Source organism: Pseudophryne corroboree, chromosome 8 (genome assembly GCF_028390025.1).
Source record: "Pseudophryne corroboree isolate aPseCor3 chromosome 8, aPseCor3.hap2, whole genome shotgun sequence".
NCBI lineage: Eukaryota > Metazoa > Chordata > Amphibia > Anura > Myobatrachidae > Pseudophryne > Pseudophryne corroboree.
In genome coordinates, this window is record NC_086451.1 from 88,781,377 (window position 1) to 88,797,512 (window position 16,136).

Here is a 16,136-nt window from a genome sequence, read left to right on the forward strand (position 1 = left end):
TTATAATAAGAATAGCAAGCAACTGTAATTGGGCTGAACATAACATGAGCCAAGTGGTGTAGTATGCTTCGCTGGTGCTTGGGATCCTGACGGCCAGCATACTGGCGTGGGATCCCGGACGCAGGAATGCTGGGAGCGGGGCGAGTGCAAAAGAGCCCCTTGCTGGCATAGTTGTGCGCTATGCATGCCACGCTATTTATTTTCCCTCCAGGGGGGTCGTGGACACCCCAAGAGGGAGAATAGTTGTCGGTATCTTGGTGGTCGGAATTCCGGCACCAGTATGGTGCGCGTCGTGATCCTGACAGCCGGTATATCCAGTGCCACCCCGAGCCGGGTGTACAGTGTTGTAATATAAGGAATTGCTGTATAACTTCTGAACCAGAAGGTAGCGCTACTACAACAGATTGTATAGATGCAGGATATTTGTGTCCGTTCTTTCTGTGCGGCACAATTTAAGTAATAGCTGTGTTTATTAATGCCAGCCTGTCTCACTAGGATAGTGTGCCCATCTCTGCAGATAGGACAGAAAGCTATTGTATATTTACATAAATTGGAAAAAAAAGTGTGAAGACTTTTTTTTTTAAAGTATTATTTATTTCAATGTTTTCTGTCTCCATCACATGATGATGATGGTCACCACTATGTAAACATATAAACTGTAGTACACCAAGACTCCGATGACAAAACTGTAGAATATAAGGGAGCGCGCTTTACGGGAGAACTCCTTAGCTTGCAGCACGTCGCCCCTCCTCAGAGCGGTCCGGGTCTGTAGGAGACAGAGGTGCATTTGTGGTTACTCCTAGTGTTCTGCTATCACTGCTGGGGCTTCCGATAAAGCGCATGAATAAATGTAATCTCATCTATTTAATGCACAGTCTACTTCTAAAGACATGCTCATTTCCTTCTGTCTTGTGATCTCTATAAAATGTAATTGTGTAAATTCTCCAATAACCTGCAAATGTCACCTACCACTGATCTAGCTAAGTAGTGTAGATTTTAAATGAAGGTAGTGATAGGGTATGTTAACCTATTCAGGTCTGGTCTATAAACTCTCTGCAGTCATCAGTCAGAATTCTGTTTCCCTTAGCAACCGGTTGGAGATCAGTGAATGAAAAGGTGACACAGGATCATTGTGTAACCTAAGCAGTTCATAGTTGATCTGTCTTAGGGGCCATATAAGGTTTATTTTATAGTAAAAGAACAAAGGATTCATGTGTGCCAATACATTTAGCCAATCAGAATACACCATGTATGTCTTGAAAACTGAAACACATCAATTGTCACACAAGATTATAATTAGCAATTAAAATATATTTATTGCTTTGCGATTATTGGTTTTCCCGGAACATCCTCTCTGGAGGTCAGGACAGGTCAAAATCCTCCTCGATGTTCAGAACTTTTGGCGATATGCTTGACTGGCCTTGGATACATCTGGCGCTATGACATTGAACAATTCATGCTTTGAATATAATTTTGAAAATATCTGTGAAGCTTTTAAGGAAACACGAACCTAATTGTGAGCAAGAGTAAATATCTTAGTTAATACGAAAAAGCTTGAATCAATATATATTTGCTATACTAAGAAAACCCCTACACCATCATTTCCCCTCTTTTTGATTCCACTTTTTCTCCCTATGTTACAGAAGAATCTCTTGGGCATTTCTGATCGCGTCCATTTTGTTCACATGTTTCCGGAATTTACAGGAAAAATAACAATTCCAAGCAACCAGCCCTATTAATATTATGACTATTGCTAGTAGTGGGTGTAGGACAGTTTTCATTAATCCTGTAACCGATGGGGATTTTCCTGTGAATATATCCCACCAGTGATGCTGTAGATTGTTTTTTAGCTGTGTGGCCATGTGTTTTAATTCCCCAGCCTCTACTATTGTTTGCATCTGTGCATGCCTTGTAGAGTAATTAACTTTCCTTAGGTGCTCTTCCAATTTTTCTGTATTGTTGATTATGTTAATGATATCCTGTATGCTTACAGTTATGTTATGGGGGGACAGAGTTAATGGCTTAAAAGCCTGATCTAGGTAGTCAGTTTGGTCCTTATAGAAAACAATGGTCTGATTTTTCCATATTAAATGAGTTACATTGAACAGGCATCCTGAAAAAGGGTTTGGTAGCTGATATAGCTGACTGATCTGTTTGTCATATGTAATCATACAAACTATTTGTGGTGCCACTTCTATGAAGATGTCATCTTTTGGATCATGCAACCCCCAATTACAAACACTGGTAGGGTTCTTAAGCTGACATGATTCTGGTATGTATGTAGTATGAGGACATGCCAGCCCATTATCAGTGCTAGTGCATAGGGATAGGTCATGAGTTTTGTTGTTTGGATCAATATACTGCCCTCTGAACTGAGGTGTCCATAAATCTGAGTTACCTGCTTTTGTGGTGAAGAGTACTGCTAAAATGAAGTATTTACACATGATCTTAGGCTTTGTTATGTTGTAGGTTTCTATTTGGCCCCAACACCACCTGTCTGTGCAATAAACCTCATGTCCATATAGCCTAACCCATAATTCAGATGCTATATTAAACATTTTTCTATAAACCTGTATGTTCCCAGTCATTAACTGGGTCTGGGCTAGATTTTTCTGTTGCTCCTGATACACAGTTCTTATGGAGCACTCTGTCCACTTGAACATACTAGAGATGTTTTTGGTCAGTTTTAACGTGTTCATAAAAGAACTGTTGACCAAGGTTAGAAAAGAATGATCCCAATTGATGACCTTTAAAATCGGATTAAAGACAGTGGGCATCCATTTTGCCTGCATGTGAACCACTCCTTCCATATCACTGCCTGCGTCACTCATTTTGTTAGTCAGTGTTTCTATATCTATAGAATTTAGTGCTCCCATGGTTGTTCCTGCCCCTCCCAACAGGATATCATACCAGTCTCTTTTTATCCGGTTACACTTAGGGCCTTTGGGGAATGAAATATTAAATTGATGTAGTATCCTAAATTGCTTTATACCCACTTTCTGACAGGTTGCTGGTATTTTAATCAAAGTTTCATTTCTTATTTCTGGCTTATTCTGCAAAATATAAAATTTTGATCTATGTCCTGTAGCATTACCAGGAAAACTGGATGTGTTAGTACACACAATCACTGTGCTTGAGTAGTCCTGCGCGGACAATTCAGCATTAAAAGGTAGTTCCTTAGAGCCATTTATACATCTCGATATAGCTTGAACTACCCCCTTATTTCTTATTGGGTTAGTGAATGGCTCTTCACAGCATTTCATTTTCATTCTGGTACCACGGGACAGTGTAAATGTGGTGCGGTTACTGGGCAATAGAAAAAGATGTATTTCTGCACCAATTCTTTTTTTATACATTTTTCCCTCATTTATAATAATCTTAAGAGCTTTACATGCTCTCCACCTCTTTACAGCTTTTTCTGACATGTTTTTTGGTGTCTTGTAGTTGAGAACTCCACCTTTTTTATAAAAGTAAAAACAGACAGAGGGTTGTACAGTTAGATTATAGTAATTCCACCGCTGGTCATCAAAGTTCCAGCAGCAGGAATCTGGTTCTCCCTTATTGACAGTTCCATCATTATGGCACTCCCTTTCAGTAAACCAGTCCCCTGGACTTATAGCACAAACCATGGGGATTACCCCTAACAACAACCAAAGGATAAGCGACTTCATTCTTCTGGTTGGAGAGTCACTGTCAGCTTCTTCGAGTGCGAGGCGTGTATCCAAATGTCACGACCTTTCACCTTGATCAAAGTAGGCGTGGTTAGCAGCACTTGATATGGACCATCATATCTTGGTTCAAAGGTCTTTCTCACATGTCTCTTTAAATAGACCCAATCTCCTGGATGTAGCTTATGCGTAGCTGATCCCTCTGGGTCTGGAATGGAAGACAACACTTGGCAATGGAGGTTAGTCAACGTTTTACAGACCTCCTGTACATAACCTGTTAAATCACCATGATTATGTTGTAACTGTTGTGGATAATAACAACCTGTTCTTGGAGCTGATCCAAACAATATCTCATATGGAGTCAGCTTACTAGGTCTCATAGGTGTGGTCCTAATATTGAACAAGACTATAGGTAGGCATTCTGGCCAAGTTCTTTTGGTTTCTGTCATCATTTTCTGTAGTTTTAGTTTAAGGTCAAAGTTCAAACGTTCCACCCTCCCACTCGCCTGGGGGCGGTAAGGCACGTGGAAGGCCTGCTGTATCCCCAAATCTTTCATTATGTGCTGCATGACTTCTCCCGTGAAATGTGTACCTCTATCTGATTCTATAACCTCAGGTACCCCAAATCTACATACTACTTCAGCTATCAGTTTCTTTGCAGTGGTTTTTGCTGTGGCTTTGCTCACTGGCCAGGCTTCGGCCCAGCGACTAAACATGTCCGTTGCTACTAGTACATATTCATATGGACTGCTTCGTGGCCAGTGTATATAGTCAATTTGTAGTCTTTCAAATGGGTAAGAGGCTTTGGGTATAGTTCCTAGAGGTGTCTTCCAGGAGCCATGGCTTCCTTTGAATGATGTACTTGTCCATGAGCTACTTGTAACATAGGTGGAAATAGAGCTGCTGGTAGACAGTACTTTAATTCTCTTGACTTCCAAAGTCCATGTTCATCTTCTTCTGCCCCCAATCATCTCCATTTCTCCTTTTCTCCTTGTGATGTTTGTTGTTGAATTTTGATCAACTCCTCTCACTGGGCATTTGCTTCACATATTGAGCTACTAAGACTTGCTCAAGTTCTTTTGATTGTAAGGCAATTCTCTTGGCTTCTGCATCTGCAAATGCATTTCCTTTAGCTTCCATGGTTCGGCTCTTAGTATGTGCTTGTACCTTGATTATGCCAATCCTTTTAGGTAGTTCCAATGCTCTGAAGAGTTCCATAATCAAACTGGCATGTTTGATAGGTTTTCCATTTGCACCTTTGAAGTCCCTACTTTTCCAAATAACAGCGTAATCCTGGGACTAGATGTTAGCTGTCATGTTTTCAGCATGTATGCAGGCTCTGGTCATTGCTATGAGTTCTGCTTCTTGTGCTGTCATTCTTGGTAGCAATGGTCCAGAGTCTATGACTTAAGTTTCAGTTGTTACTGCATATCCTGTCCTTGGGGATCCATTATCATAATATCTTGATCCATCGACGAACAGGTTCATGTCTGGATTGTCCAGTGGTGTATCTTGGACATTAGGAAGAGGTAAAGTCTCTAATTCCATGAGGGCTAGGCAATCACTTCATATTTGGTAAGTCTGGCTGCAGAAAGATGCTTGCTTTTTTCTTGACTTAGTATTTCTGTTACAGCGTGCGGTACTTGTATACACAGTGGATGATCAAACACAATGATGTCTGTCACCTTTTCCTTCATTATTGCTGCTGCTGCCACTGCTCGGACACAGGATGGTGCTCCTCTGATAATCGGATCCAGCTGGGCTGAATAGTATGCCACTGGTCTTTGTTTTGGTCCGTATTTCTGGGTGAGCACCCCTAAAGAATGCCCTCTGTTTTCATGGCAGAATAGGTTAAAAGGCTTTTTGTAATCAGGCAATCCCAATGCTGGGGCTGTTATTATGGCTTGCTTTAGTTTTTTTTAGTTTTTTTTACTGCTTCTTCAATGGTGTCCCTGTTTTCTGCTGACGCCTCCTTTTTTGTTAATTCATATAGAGGTTGCATCAGTAATGAAGCTGAGGGTATCCATTCTCTGCAATAACCAATAAGGCTCAGAAAAGCTCTGATTTAATTTAATGTTCTTGGGGTTTTTGCTTGAGTTATTGCTTTTGTTCTTTCATCAGTAAGATGCCTTGTTCCTTGAGATATGCAGTGTCCTAAGAAGACAACTTTTTTCTGTACTAGCTGAAGCTTGTCTTTTGACAGTCTGCAATCTTCTTCTGCCAAAAAGATGAGCAGTGATGCTGTTGTCCTTTTTTTTTTACTTCTCTTCTGTCTGTGCAGCAATAAGCAGATCATCGACATATTGAACTAACTGGATGTCTGTAAAGTGCGGTCTCCATTTCTGCAGGATTAATGCCATTGCCTCTGAGAAATCTGATGGACTGGTTGCTCCCCCTTGGGGTAATCGTGTCCAACAATATTGTTTACCTTCGTGAGTGAATGTTAGAAACTCCTGGCTTTCCCATTCATCAGTAGATAATCTGTTTTTCCCTCCTTTTGAATCTTGAGATTCAACACCTTTATTGATTAATGTTGGAAAAGGGTTGCTGCGTTGAGGGTAATACATCTTCTGATGGTTACTTGTCGCACTTTGGCAGTGCTACTTCATACATGGTTAGCCTTGCCACTGACAGGTGTTTGGTTCTTGCTTGTTGAAGCTTATATGTACCTGCATGTGGACCCTGGATGATAAGTTCATGATTCAGCACTATGCCTGTGCTCTTGTCCTCTTCTAGGACTTCTGATTCATCACTGTCTCTGTGCTCTTATACTCTTCTAGGACTGTTGCTGCTATTACTGCTCTGATGCCGGTAGGTGCTCTTTGATTACCGCTGTCAAGTTTGCTTAAGTTGTAGGCCACTGGTCTTCACCTCAGTCCATGATTTTGCATAAGGACTTCTATGTATGGCCTCCTTCTTTAATAGTCAGGTAGTTCTAGGGCTTGAGATGAGGCAACTGCTGTTTCCAATTGTTCAATAGCTGAATTCATCTGTTGCTGTATGTAGGATGCGGACCCTCCTCCCTTTCAGTGTTGTCATACAATGCTTGCATGTAGACTGGTGCTAGAGGTATCCGTGTTCTGTAGTGTCCTACTAGGCCCAGGAATGATCATCTGACTTGCTTGACACTAGTTGGCATCTTAGCTTGCAGTCTGAATCTTTTCCTTCTCACTTTTGTTAGATGTCGGGTACCTTGGGTGTCCTAGGAAGATTAACTCTTGCTTGACTAGCTGCAATTTCTCCTTCTGAGGCTCTGCAGTCTTGTTCTTCCAGAAACTTCACTAAGGACACTGCCCCTTTTTGGTACTTCTTTTAGTGGTGGTGGCAATCAACAGTTCATTCACATCCTGTATTTAGCTGTGTGTTTTGTGGATAAATCACTTGGTGATATAGCCCCTCCACAAAGCTATCCTGGTCCAGTAGTATTGCTTCCTTTCTTCTACAACTGGTACTGCGGGAATGAGCCAATACTGAACTTCTGTTTTAACTTGCTTCTAAATGGCTTTTAGTTCTTTCCTTTGATAAGTTGCTGGAAAGTTAAACTTCTGCTGGTGTGTACTGTATTCTCCTTGGATAAGCTTTAGTACATTGTGCTTCAGCAAAGTCACTGGACATGTACTCCGAGGTCAAGAACTGGGCTGGTATTGGTGACTGCATTTCTCTCATCTCCTGTCCCTTTAAGAATTTCTGATATCACCAGTTCTTGTGGTATCTCCCTCTGCTGTCTTCTGCGTGTGCCGGCTCCAGCATTCATTAGGCACAAACGTATTTATCCAGTGGGCAAGGTGACTGTAATCATACCTTCTGCTGTTTCCTCTGGAGACATTATGTTCACTGGGGAGTACCCGAAGAAGCCCGTACCTCATATTGGCAGAAGAAGCATCATTCATTTGTCTTCTGGAACTTTTTCTGTCTTGTATCTTATTATTTGCTTTAAACTCCGGAGCTTCTGTTGCTTTAAATCATGGCATTATCTCTGTAATCTTGCCAGGTAGTACTGACCACTTGTCAGATGTCTTTCTTTGTCCTTCTTAAAGCAGACTTCCTTTAGTCTCCAAACTTTCATGCAACCTTCATATTGTTTCTCAACTTTTCTTTTTCCAAGTCCACCCAGGCTGGTGTTTAACATAATGATGTTTATGCTGGGAGTTGTTGTTCCTCTTTGTCTTACTTTTCCTGTGAGAGATAGTCTTGTATAGCAGCTTGTATTTCAGGTTACATCTTTGCTTTCTTGCAGGGGTAGGGCTTAACCTCCCAATCCAGTCGTTGCAATGGCTTGATCTGTAAGTCAACGTAGAGGAATCTGGTTGTGCATAAAAACAGCTCTTGAAACCCTTGGGTCTCCTGTGGGTAAAGTCACTTTTATCGAACTGCCAGTGGTGACTGAGTACACTGTTGCCGACACAGGAGTTGCACACCTTCATATTCTATCATCTTGTGTGTCGTATAGTGACTTTATCATAGTAAGTTCTGATGGACTCAGTCTTTTCCTGTTTCAAATCTGGGGCTGCTGGTGCCCTGAGTGTCTGTGCATGACACCATCTCTTAAGTCTTGTCATGTACATCTTTCCACTTTCAAACGTTGTTCTATTTTTCTCTGTCGGAACGTCCGTTATGGCTGGGCAATCATCTACTGCATCTTCTTTTAACATGGTGCTTACTGTTTAAGCAGTTGCAGGTCCTAGTATAGCCTCACACAACTAGTGGTAGTCGACCCATGCCGGTGTCCATATGGTTTGAATTCTTTCCATACAGGCATAAAATGCTATTGGGTTTTTTCTAGGATCTGGGGACTCTGCAACTATATTTGCGAGGCCATTGCCATACCATGGTTTGTGGTGTTGGCTCTGTACGATGTATGGTTCGTTCGTCCTGGCTGCATTATCTGGGTTGCGTATTCTCTGTACTTGTGCTGGATACAGAGAAATAGGCAATGATGACCGTCTTTCAGTATTTCTAGTCGCATAGATATCTTGGCATGGTGGTTCATGGTGTGAAATCCAGTTTCCACAATTTGGGCAATGTTCATATCCTTCTGGAACGCAAAACTGACATACCGGACACAATCTTTCTGGAAAATATGTCAGTTTATTCTGTACATTATGCACCTGGGCATAAAAAGCTGTAGAGGCTGTGTCTTGACCCCTTGCTTCTCCTCTTCACCTGATTTGCACCCTTTCGCCTATAGTTCCTGATTGTGGACAATTGTTTACTGGACTCATAGCTTGATTCCAGGTGTCCACCACTCGTTTAAACATGAGGGGAACTTTAGCTGCCCAGTTTCTTTGGTTGGACTTGTTGGGGTTTCTTGTGATAAAGTATCAGGACACTGGGGCATACTCTGTACACATAGCTCAGGTAAATCATTCGGATTTTCAACCACAGATCCTTCTAAGATAGGGCTGATTATTCGTCACTCTTTTCCTGGCTCATCTTTTTTTCAATTTTACTGTTAGTGAGCTTGCAGATGATTTCATTCTGTTCATACTATGGGTACCTTGGTGTGCATGCATGTCTGGGTATAGGGGTGGGGTATAGTGTGCAGGTGCTGTTGCTGCAATTACAGGCAGTGAGTTTAACGCTGGTTGTGGTGCTATTGAGTACTCTGGTACAATGGGGAAATCATTTTCCTCATCTCTTCTTCTATTCTCTGCTCCTAATTCTTTTGCTACAGTGATCCAGATGGATGCTTGATCTCTACTATTATGCTTAATTATCCAATTCTTGTTACAGGAGGCAAATTTTTCCCATTTCTCTAAGTCTAGTGTCCCTTCTGACGGAAAACCTGCTCTTTTGAAAATTTTACTTATACCTTTCAGAGATTTCCTGTTACTAACAATATCCACGGGTTTGTCGGGCCCTGACATCTTTACAGACCGCGCTCCCATGCCTGGGTGAACGTGCGCGGAACCCCTCCTGATGTGGTATTTTAGTAACTCCTTATGAGGGACTTAAAATCTCCTTTTAAAGCTTTTCTTACCCTCCCTGTTACTAACAATATCCACGGGTTTGAACCCATCCTGATGTGGTATTTTAGTAACTCCTTATGAGGGACTTAAAATCTCCTTTTAAAGCTTTTCTTACCCTCCCTGTTACTAACAATATCCACGGGTTTGAACCCATCCTGATGTGGTATTTTAGTAACTCCTTATGAGGGAATTAAAATCTCCTTGTGAGACGCTGACTCTGAAGAATCTCTTCTATCCTTGTACCTAAAAAGCTCCTTAAATCCGTCTGTGGACAAATGACTGGGGTTGTAGTGTTGCCCCTTCCTCCCTGCTTTTGTGGAAAATCTGTTAGTACTGCTCCCCAAGTGAGACCTGCATAATAGATTATTTCTTCTGGATCACTGAGATGCGTCCCTAATATTTATTGTTAAGTCACTCCAAGGGTCTATCCCTCTGCCTATATAGACTCCTGCTTGTACCTTGTGTTCTTGGTAAACTCCCCACTATTCTTGGAATACGTTCACCTTGTGTCTCTTTCAGACAGTAGCTGTTCTTTATTACTGACCCAATCCTACCCCTTTAACTGTCTTGCATAGGGACATACAATATATACAGTACAATGTGTGCAGCAGAATCTAGTTACACTGGTTTCATTATTCAGCAGACAACCCGACTCCCCCCCACCTTTTCAAAAGCATATTGACAGAGTACATATAACAGTGCAAGGATACAAAAACAAGGATGACAAATGCTATATCTGTTATCTGTGTGCACGGCAGCTGTTTGAGGCTGCACGGGCACATGGGTCTTAGACCTGGGATTATGTGGTTCCTAGGCCAATAGGTTATGATGTTAAATCAATCATTCTCAATGTAATGTTCCAACAATTCCCTTTTTAAAATGACAACCTTTTGTACAATAAAATTCATCATAATTTTCCACATAACCAAATGAGACTTCAGTGCTTGTAATTGCCACCAATCTCGGTGCTACAGACCCTTTGTATTTTCTTAACACAACAACACAGGTACAAGATTTGCATACACCTCTTTGGTTATTTATCAATTCAAACTGGTTATCAGCATTAGAACATATCTTGGCCATGCGCCACCTTTATAAAACGGCTCTATTTTCTTAATAAACATGTATTAGTACTTTCACAATTTAAAAGTTTTCTGCATATTTGATTAATTCCCCCTGTGCACTTGTGACAAATTATCTGAAATTATTTACCCACAATTCAACAATATAACATAAATGTATGGTACCTTTAAAGAATTTCTTCTGACTGACACTGGGCTCTTTAAGATATTCTCTGACCTTCCCGACTGGACTTCCCCAGATTTCAAGAAACGCTGAGTTCAAGTGAGCAGGTAGAAATCTACACAATAAATCTCACTTACCGGTTTTTTTTATCAGCGGTTCCTGAAAGATCAGAGGATTTATTGCCAGTGGAGGAGATGCTGGAAGATCTCCGGACGAGGTCCCAAAATGACCATGGCCATATAAGGTTTATTTTATAGTAAAAGAACAAAGGATTCATGTGTGCCAATACATTTAGCCAATCAGAATACACCATGTATGTCTTGAAAACTGAAACACATCAATTGTCACACAAGATTATAATTAGCAATTAGAATATATTTATTGCTATGCGATTATCAGTTTTCCCGGAACATCCTCTCTGGAGGTCAGGACAAGTCAAAATCCTCCTCGATGTTCAGAACTTTTGGTGATATGCTTGACTGGCCTTGGATACATCTGGCGCTATGACATTGAACAATTCATGCTTTGAATATAATGTTGAGCTTATGAAATATCTGTGAAGCTTTTAAGGAAACACGAACCTATATTTGTGAGCAAGAGTAAATATCTTTAGTTAATGCGAAAAAGCTTGAATCAATATATATGTGCTATACTAAGAAAGCCCCTACACCATCACTTCCTTGGGGTGTGAAAAGTGTAGCCAGAGAGAGATGAGAGACTCAGATATACAAGCATGAAGATGGTGTTTTTACCTTCATAATTATTATAAATGCCATTTTTGCAGCCAGTATATGCCAGAACTGCATGGTGTGTAAGTATCTCTTCTCGTGGTCGGGAGGATAACGATAGTCTCTGTACCTGCAAAATGTAACATTCATTATATTCTCCAGCGGCATGCTGATGTTATTGAAATCATTGATGTCAAACACGGACAGACTGCTGCTGATATAACCCGAATCGCCGCTTTCCGAGTAGGCGTAATAGTACACCAGGCGGGGGATCATGTCGGAAGTAAAGGCGACAATAAAAGCATTCGTCACCACGGACAGAATGGCCACTGCGTTCAGGATCTCCTGCCACACCCCGATGCTGTGGGCTTTGGCCGCAAACGGGCACCTGAACTGCGTGGTCAGTTTCCAGGAATCAACGCGGATTTTCAGGATGATGTTGAGCAGAGCGAGAAGCGGTGCCAGTGGGAAAGACGCCACGAACAACATGATGAACCCAAACTGAATTACCATTTCAAGGTATTCATAGAAGAGGCCCAGAGGACCAAACACCTGCAGCTCGTAGTCCTGCTCCCAGCGGCTGCATAAATTCTCTGGGCTGTGAGTGGTTTTCCGTCTCCTCCACCAGTTCATCATCCACGGAACAAGGGCCTCTTGAATATTCCCCCAGATCTGCTTTCCATCCATGACGATAGTGAGCTGAGTGGTGAGTTCTATTAGACAGCCGGCCGGATCGCACTCCTCATTGCGCCAGCGGCTGAACATATAGGTGTATTCTCCGGAGAAACCCACAAACTTGCCCTTGAAGAACGCCACGTAGAAACAAGACGAATAGTAATTGACGAACTGGAAGAGGAACATTTTCATGGTGAGGCGGTTCTCGTACTCCAGGTGCGTCCTCGGGATTTCCATGTCGGTAATCCAGATCGCCACGCGTTCATACAGGAAGTTCAGGATCATGATCATGATAAAGTTCAGACAGGACGCGGTCACTGAGGTGGCCAGCTGCGGGGTCAGCAATCCGCTGATGGGTTCCAGCGTGTCGTTGTTCTCCATGACACTGGCGAACGCAGCATAGACGGCCAGCCGATACACTATAACCGCGATCGTGCTGGCTATGATCAGGGTGATCCAGAAGAGCACCATGGTTCCAGAGAAGCAGAACCGTGCTACCTTGCTAGTTACGGGCAGGTAAGGCTCCAGCTCCTGAGTGACTGGATTTTTTTTCTTCTGAGTACATTTGGCTTCATATTCCGGTCTTAGCTGAAGTTGTTGCTGTTCTTCTTCAAAATCCACCAAGTCCCATTCGTACTCCAGCCTGGCCTGTCTCCGCTTCCAAAACTCCAGGAACAAAGTTACCCATATTCCCATGTATATTGCAAAGAAAAGCGTTGCCACATTATCAAACAAATGAGAATACTGCGAGGGTTCACAGGTGGAGTTTAGCCTCCAGAACTCACATCTCTGATCGCATAAAGGATACATGATAATCTGACCGCCAATGTCCTTATCACAGATTTCTTTACTACTGTTGCTGTCATCCATGGTTACCAAGCCATAAAGGAAGCATAAAAATCCCACAACCGCAGCATAAAATAACATTTCCGTGTAGAAACCCAACCAGGCAAAATAGATTCCGATCTTCTCTCCGTAATATTTCCTAATGAGGTCCAGAGGCTGCTCTTTGTAAAACTTGCCAAACCTAGCCCAATAACTGTACAGGGTGTAGCGCTCATTGTCGCACTTCTCCTCCGGAGACTTCTTCCAGTACTGACAATCATGGAGTGGAAAGGTGGCGTTGTAAGTCCCGTTGCTCAGTAGCCTCTTCAGTCCAAACTTTCTCTTATCTTCTGATGTTCCGTACGGGCAGCGGGAGAGGATGTAATACACTATCCTGTTCCTGGTGGCCGGGGAGAAGAACGTGTTCTCATCATGGATGAGGAACAGCTCCTGTCGCTGCTTGCTGAATGGGGCGGTGAAATAGTCCGGCTTCGGGTTCATGACTTTGTCCGGCAGTCTGAAGAGCTTCAACACGTAATTCAAAGGGTTGCCAGCTTTGTCGTCCAGGTCATTCTCCTTAATGGGCACCTTAATGTTCAGCACCTCCGCGTAGGTGGAGAGGACCTCCCAGGGTGCGTGGATTTTAACAAAATAGATTTTTCCATTTTCAGATTCCTTCTTGTCTTCAGTCTCTAGCTCCAGCCCTAGGCAATACTAGGCAAATGATGCCCCAAACTCACCCAGTTGCTGCCAGCAGATGTAACTTACCCCCCTCACACACACAGATGCCGTCCCTGTCCCCACTGATCCCTATTACTAACACATAGCACATATATGTCTGACTTTCATCACTGTTAGTTACCTGTGTCTATAGGAACATAAGGGTCTTCTGTCCCCTGGACACCGGCATAGTCAGCGGACCCAGCCTGGAGGGACGACAGCTAGGGGAAAAGAGACATTGTCACCGTGTGCCCACTCCTTCCACGACGGGGAAAGTTGGCACACCGGGGTGGCCGCGACGTTCACCGGTTAGGTGAATGTCATCACTGGCCCGCGGGCCTCAGCCACCCAAATGTCACCTACTCGGCACTTGTGCACCTAGGTGAAAGCGAGCCCGCTAGGCCTAGCCGGGTTTCGCCAACCGACGCTCAATGCGAACCAAGACACACACACACAGAGTATACTCACACTGGAACTCTTGTCAGCTTGCCTGCTGTGAGTCGCTGTTCCTGGAAAGAGAATGACAGCAGCCTCCCTACAAACTAATAAACCGCAAACAACGGAACTGAGCCAATTTACTTTAAATTCTAAACAGTACAACCTGGTTAGCTACTTTATCTAACTCCAGCAAACAGTACAAGCAAATACAGGGTGACAGAATGACAATAGCACGAAATGTGAATTACCTCTCTAGTCCGGTATGGTGAAGATTCAGCTGCTTCGCGCCTGGAGGATAAGTGCTGGTGCAACCCAATCCCCTATGGGGGGGTGCCGCACACTCTAGAGTCTCGGAAATGACCGTGGGAGGCCGGACAGTCTCTCCACAGTTCCTCCAGACCCCAAAGTGGTGACGATGTGCCAACCCCAGACTAGAGCTCCCTACAGTAGAGATCACAACCCAATCCTATCCTTACCGTGGCCAAATGTCAGTATTACCCCTCGGGCCTAATGCCCGCCTCCCTAGGGCCGCAGGCCTAGCGCCTGCCCTTCAGGTGAGAGGTAGCCTTGGCCTAATGCCAAGGCTACTTGTACCAGTTGTGGCCTCCTTACTCCTAACTGTGCCACAGGCCTAGTGCCTGACTGCAGCCTCAGGCCTAGTGCCTGCCTGTCAAGTGGGGTGTAGACTTGGCCTAATACCAAGTCTACTTATGCTGGTTGTGGACGCCTTCCTCCTAACTGACACAGGCCTAGCACCTGACTGTAGCCTCAGGCCTAGTGCCTGCCTGCCAAATGGAGGTGGGGTGTAGACTTGGCCTAATACCAAGTCTACTTATGCTGGTTGTGGACACCTTCCTCCTAACTGCCACAGGCATAGCACCTGACTGTAGCCTCAGGCCTAGTGCCTGCCTGCCAAATGGAGGTGGGGTGTAGACTTGGCCTAATACCAAGTCTACTTATGATGGTTGTGAACTCCCTCCTTACTGCATCACAGGCCTAGTGCCTGCCTACTGGGGGGAAATTAGTAATCCCGACCTAATGCCAGGATTACTTAATTGTGCGGGGCCCCTCTTTTCCTACCTGCTGCTCGGATCTATTGCCCGTCTGTGGCCACAGGCCTACTGCCTGACACCCTGGTGTTCTACGGGGAGTCCACGCTTGGCACGAGGCTGCTTACCCTGGCCGTAGGGAGAGGCTGCAGTGGGGAGCTTCGTCAGCTCTTTTGCTACCCACACACTGCAGCACTCTCCGCCGGACCTCCGCGCTGGATCCCGGGCTCCACCTCCTCTTCTTTCCGCCGCCGCTTCTTCTCCTTCTCCGGCCACCACTTCCTCTTCTTCCCGCCGCCGCTTTTTCCGTCATTGCCAGGCCTTCTTCCGTCTTCTTCTCTTCTGGAGCTCTTCACCACTCCGTCTCCGGCGCCCAACTGACTGCTCCCGCTCCGCAGCGTCTGTTATATGACGCTGGGAGGGGCCGGAGCTATGATGCGACGAGCCCTGGTTGGCTTGTCGCAGCCCGTTCTTATTGGCTGACCGGGCGTGAGCCGCGATTGGCTCATGCCCGGTGCCAAATTCAAATGGCCACGACGCGATTGGAGGGGCTTGAATCCCAGCGGATGCAAGCCCCTCCGTGACGGAAGCGCGCCGCGATGCCACTTCCCGCCGCGTACCGCCGCTGCCTGCCCGGGGAAAACGGAGGTAAGAGACCTCCCTCGTTCCCCCAGCCTGGTGCCCGCTCACACCTACACCTGCTATAGGCACAGGTGAGTAGGCCTGTGTAAGTCACACATGTCACCCCAGTACTATTCTCACACAGTATATTTAGTATAACACTCAGTATGTAACTAGCGCTATATAGGGTGTGATATA

At 44.2% G+C, this 16,136-nt stretch overlaps 1 protein-coding gene, 1 long non-coding RNA gene and 1 pseudogene across 2 annotated transcripts; all 3 read right to left on the minus strand.

Annotated features, from left to right (window-relative positions):
- Window positions 1–1,127: 1,127 nt before the first annotated feature.
- Window positions 1,128–11,458, minus strand: LOC134948662 (uncharacterized). The gene is made up of 2 exons (XR_010182999.1): window positions 10,885–11,458; window positions 1,128–3,876 (listed from the first exon to the last, which is right to left on the minus strand). It is a non-coding gene; the product is annotated as an uncharacterized LOC134948662 (long non-coding RNA).
- A 143-nt stretch (window positions 11,459–11,601) lies between these two features.
- Window positions 11,602–13,959, minus strand: LOC134949775 (anoctamin-5-like). Its single transcript, XM_063938511.1, has 2 exons — window positions 13,954–13,959; window positions 11,602–13,824 (listed from the first exon to the last, which is right to left on the minus strand). The coding sequence occupies exons 1-2, from the start codon at window positions 13,957–13,959 to the stop codon at window positions 11,602–11,604; spliced, it is 2,229 nt and encodes a 742-aa protein (XP_063794581.1).
- Window positions 13,960–15,493: 1,534 nt separating this feature from the next.
- Window positions 15,494–16,136, minus strand: part of LOC134949777 (uncharacterized) — a 54,096-nt pseudogene continuing 53,453 nt past the window's right edge.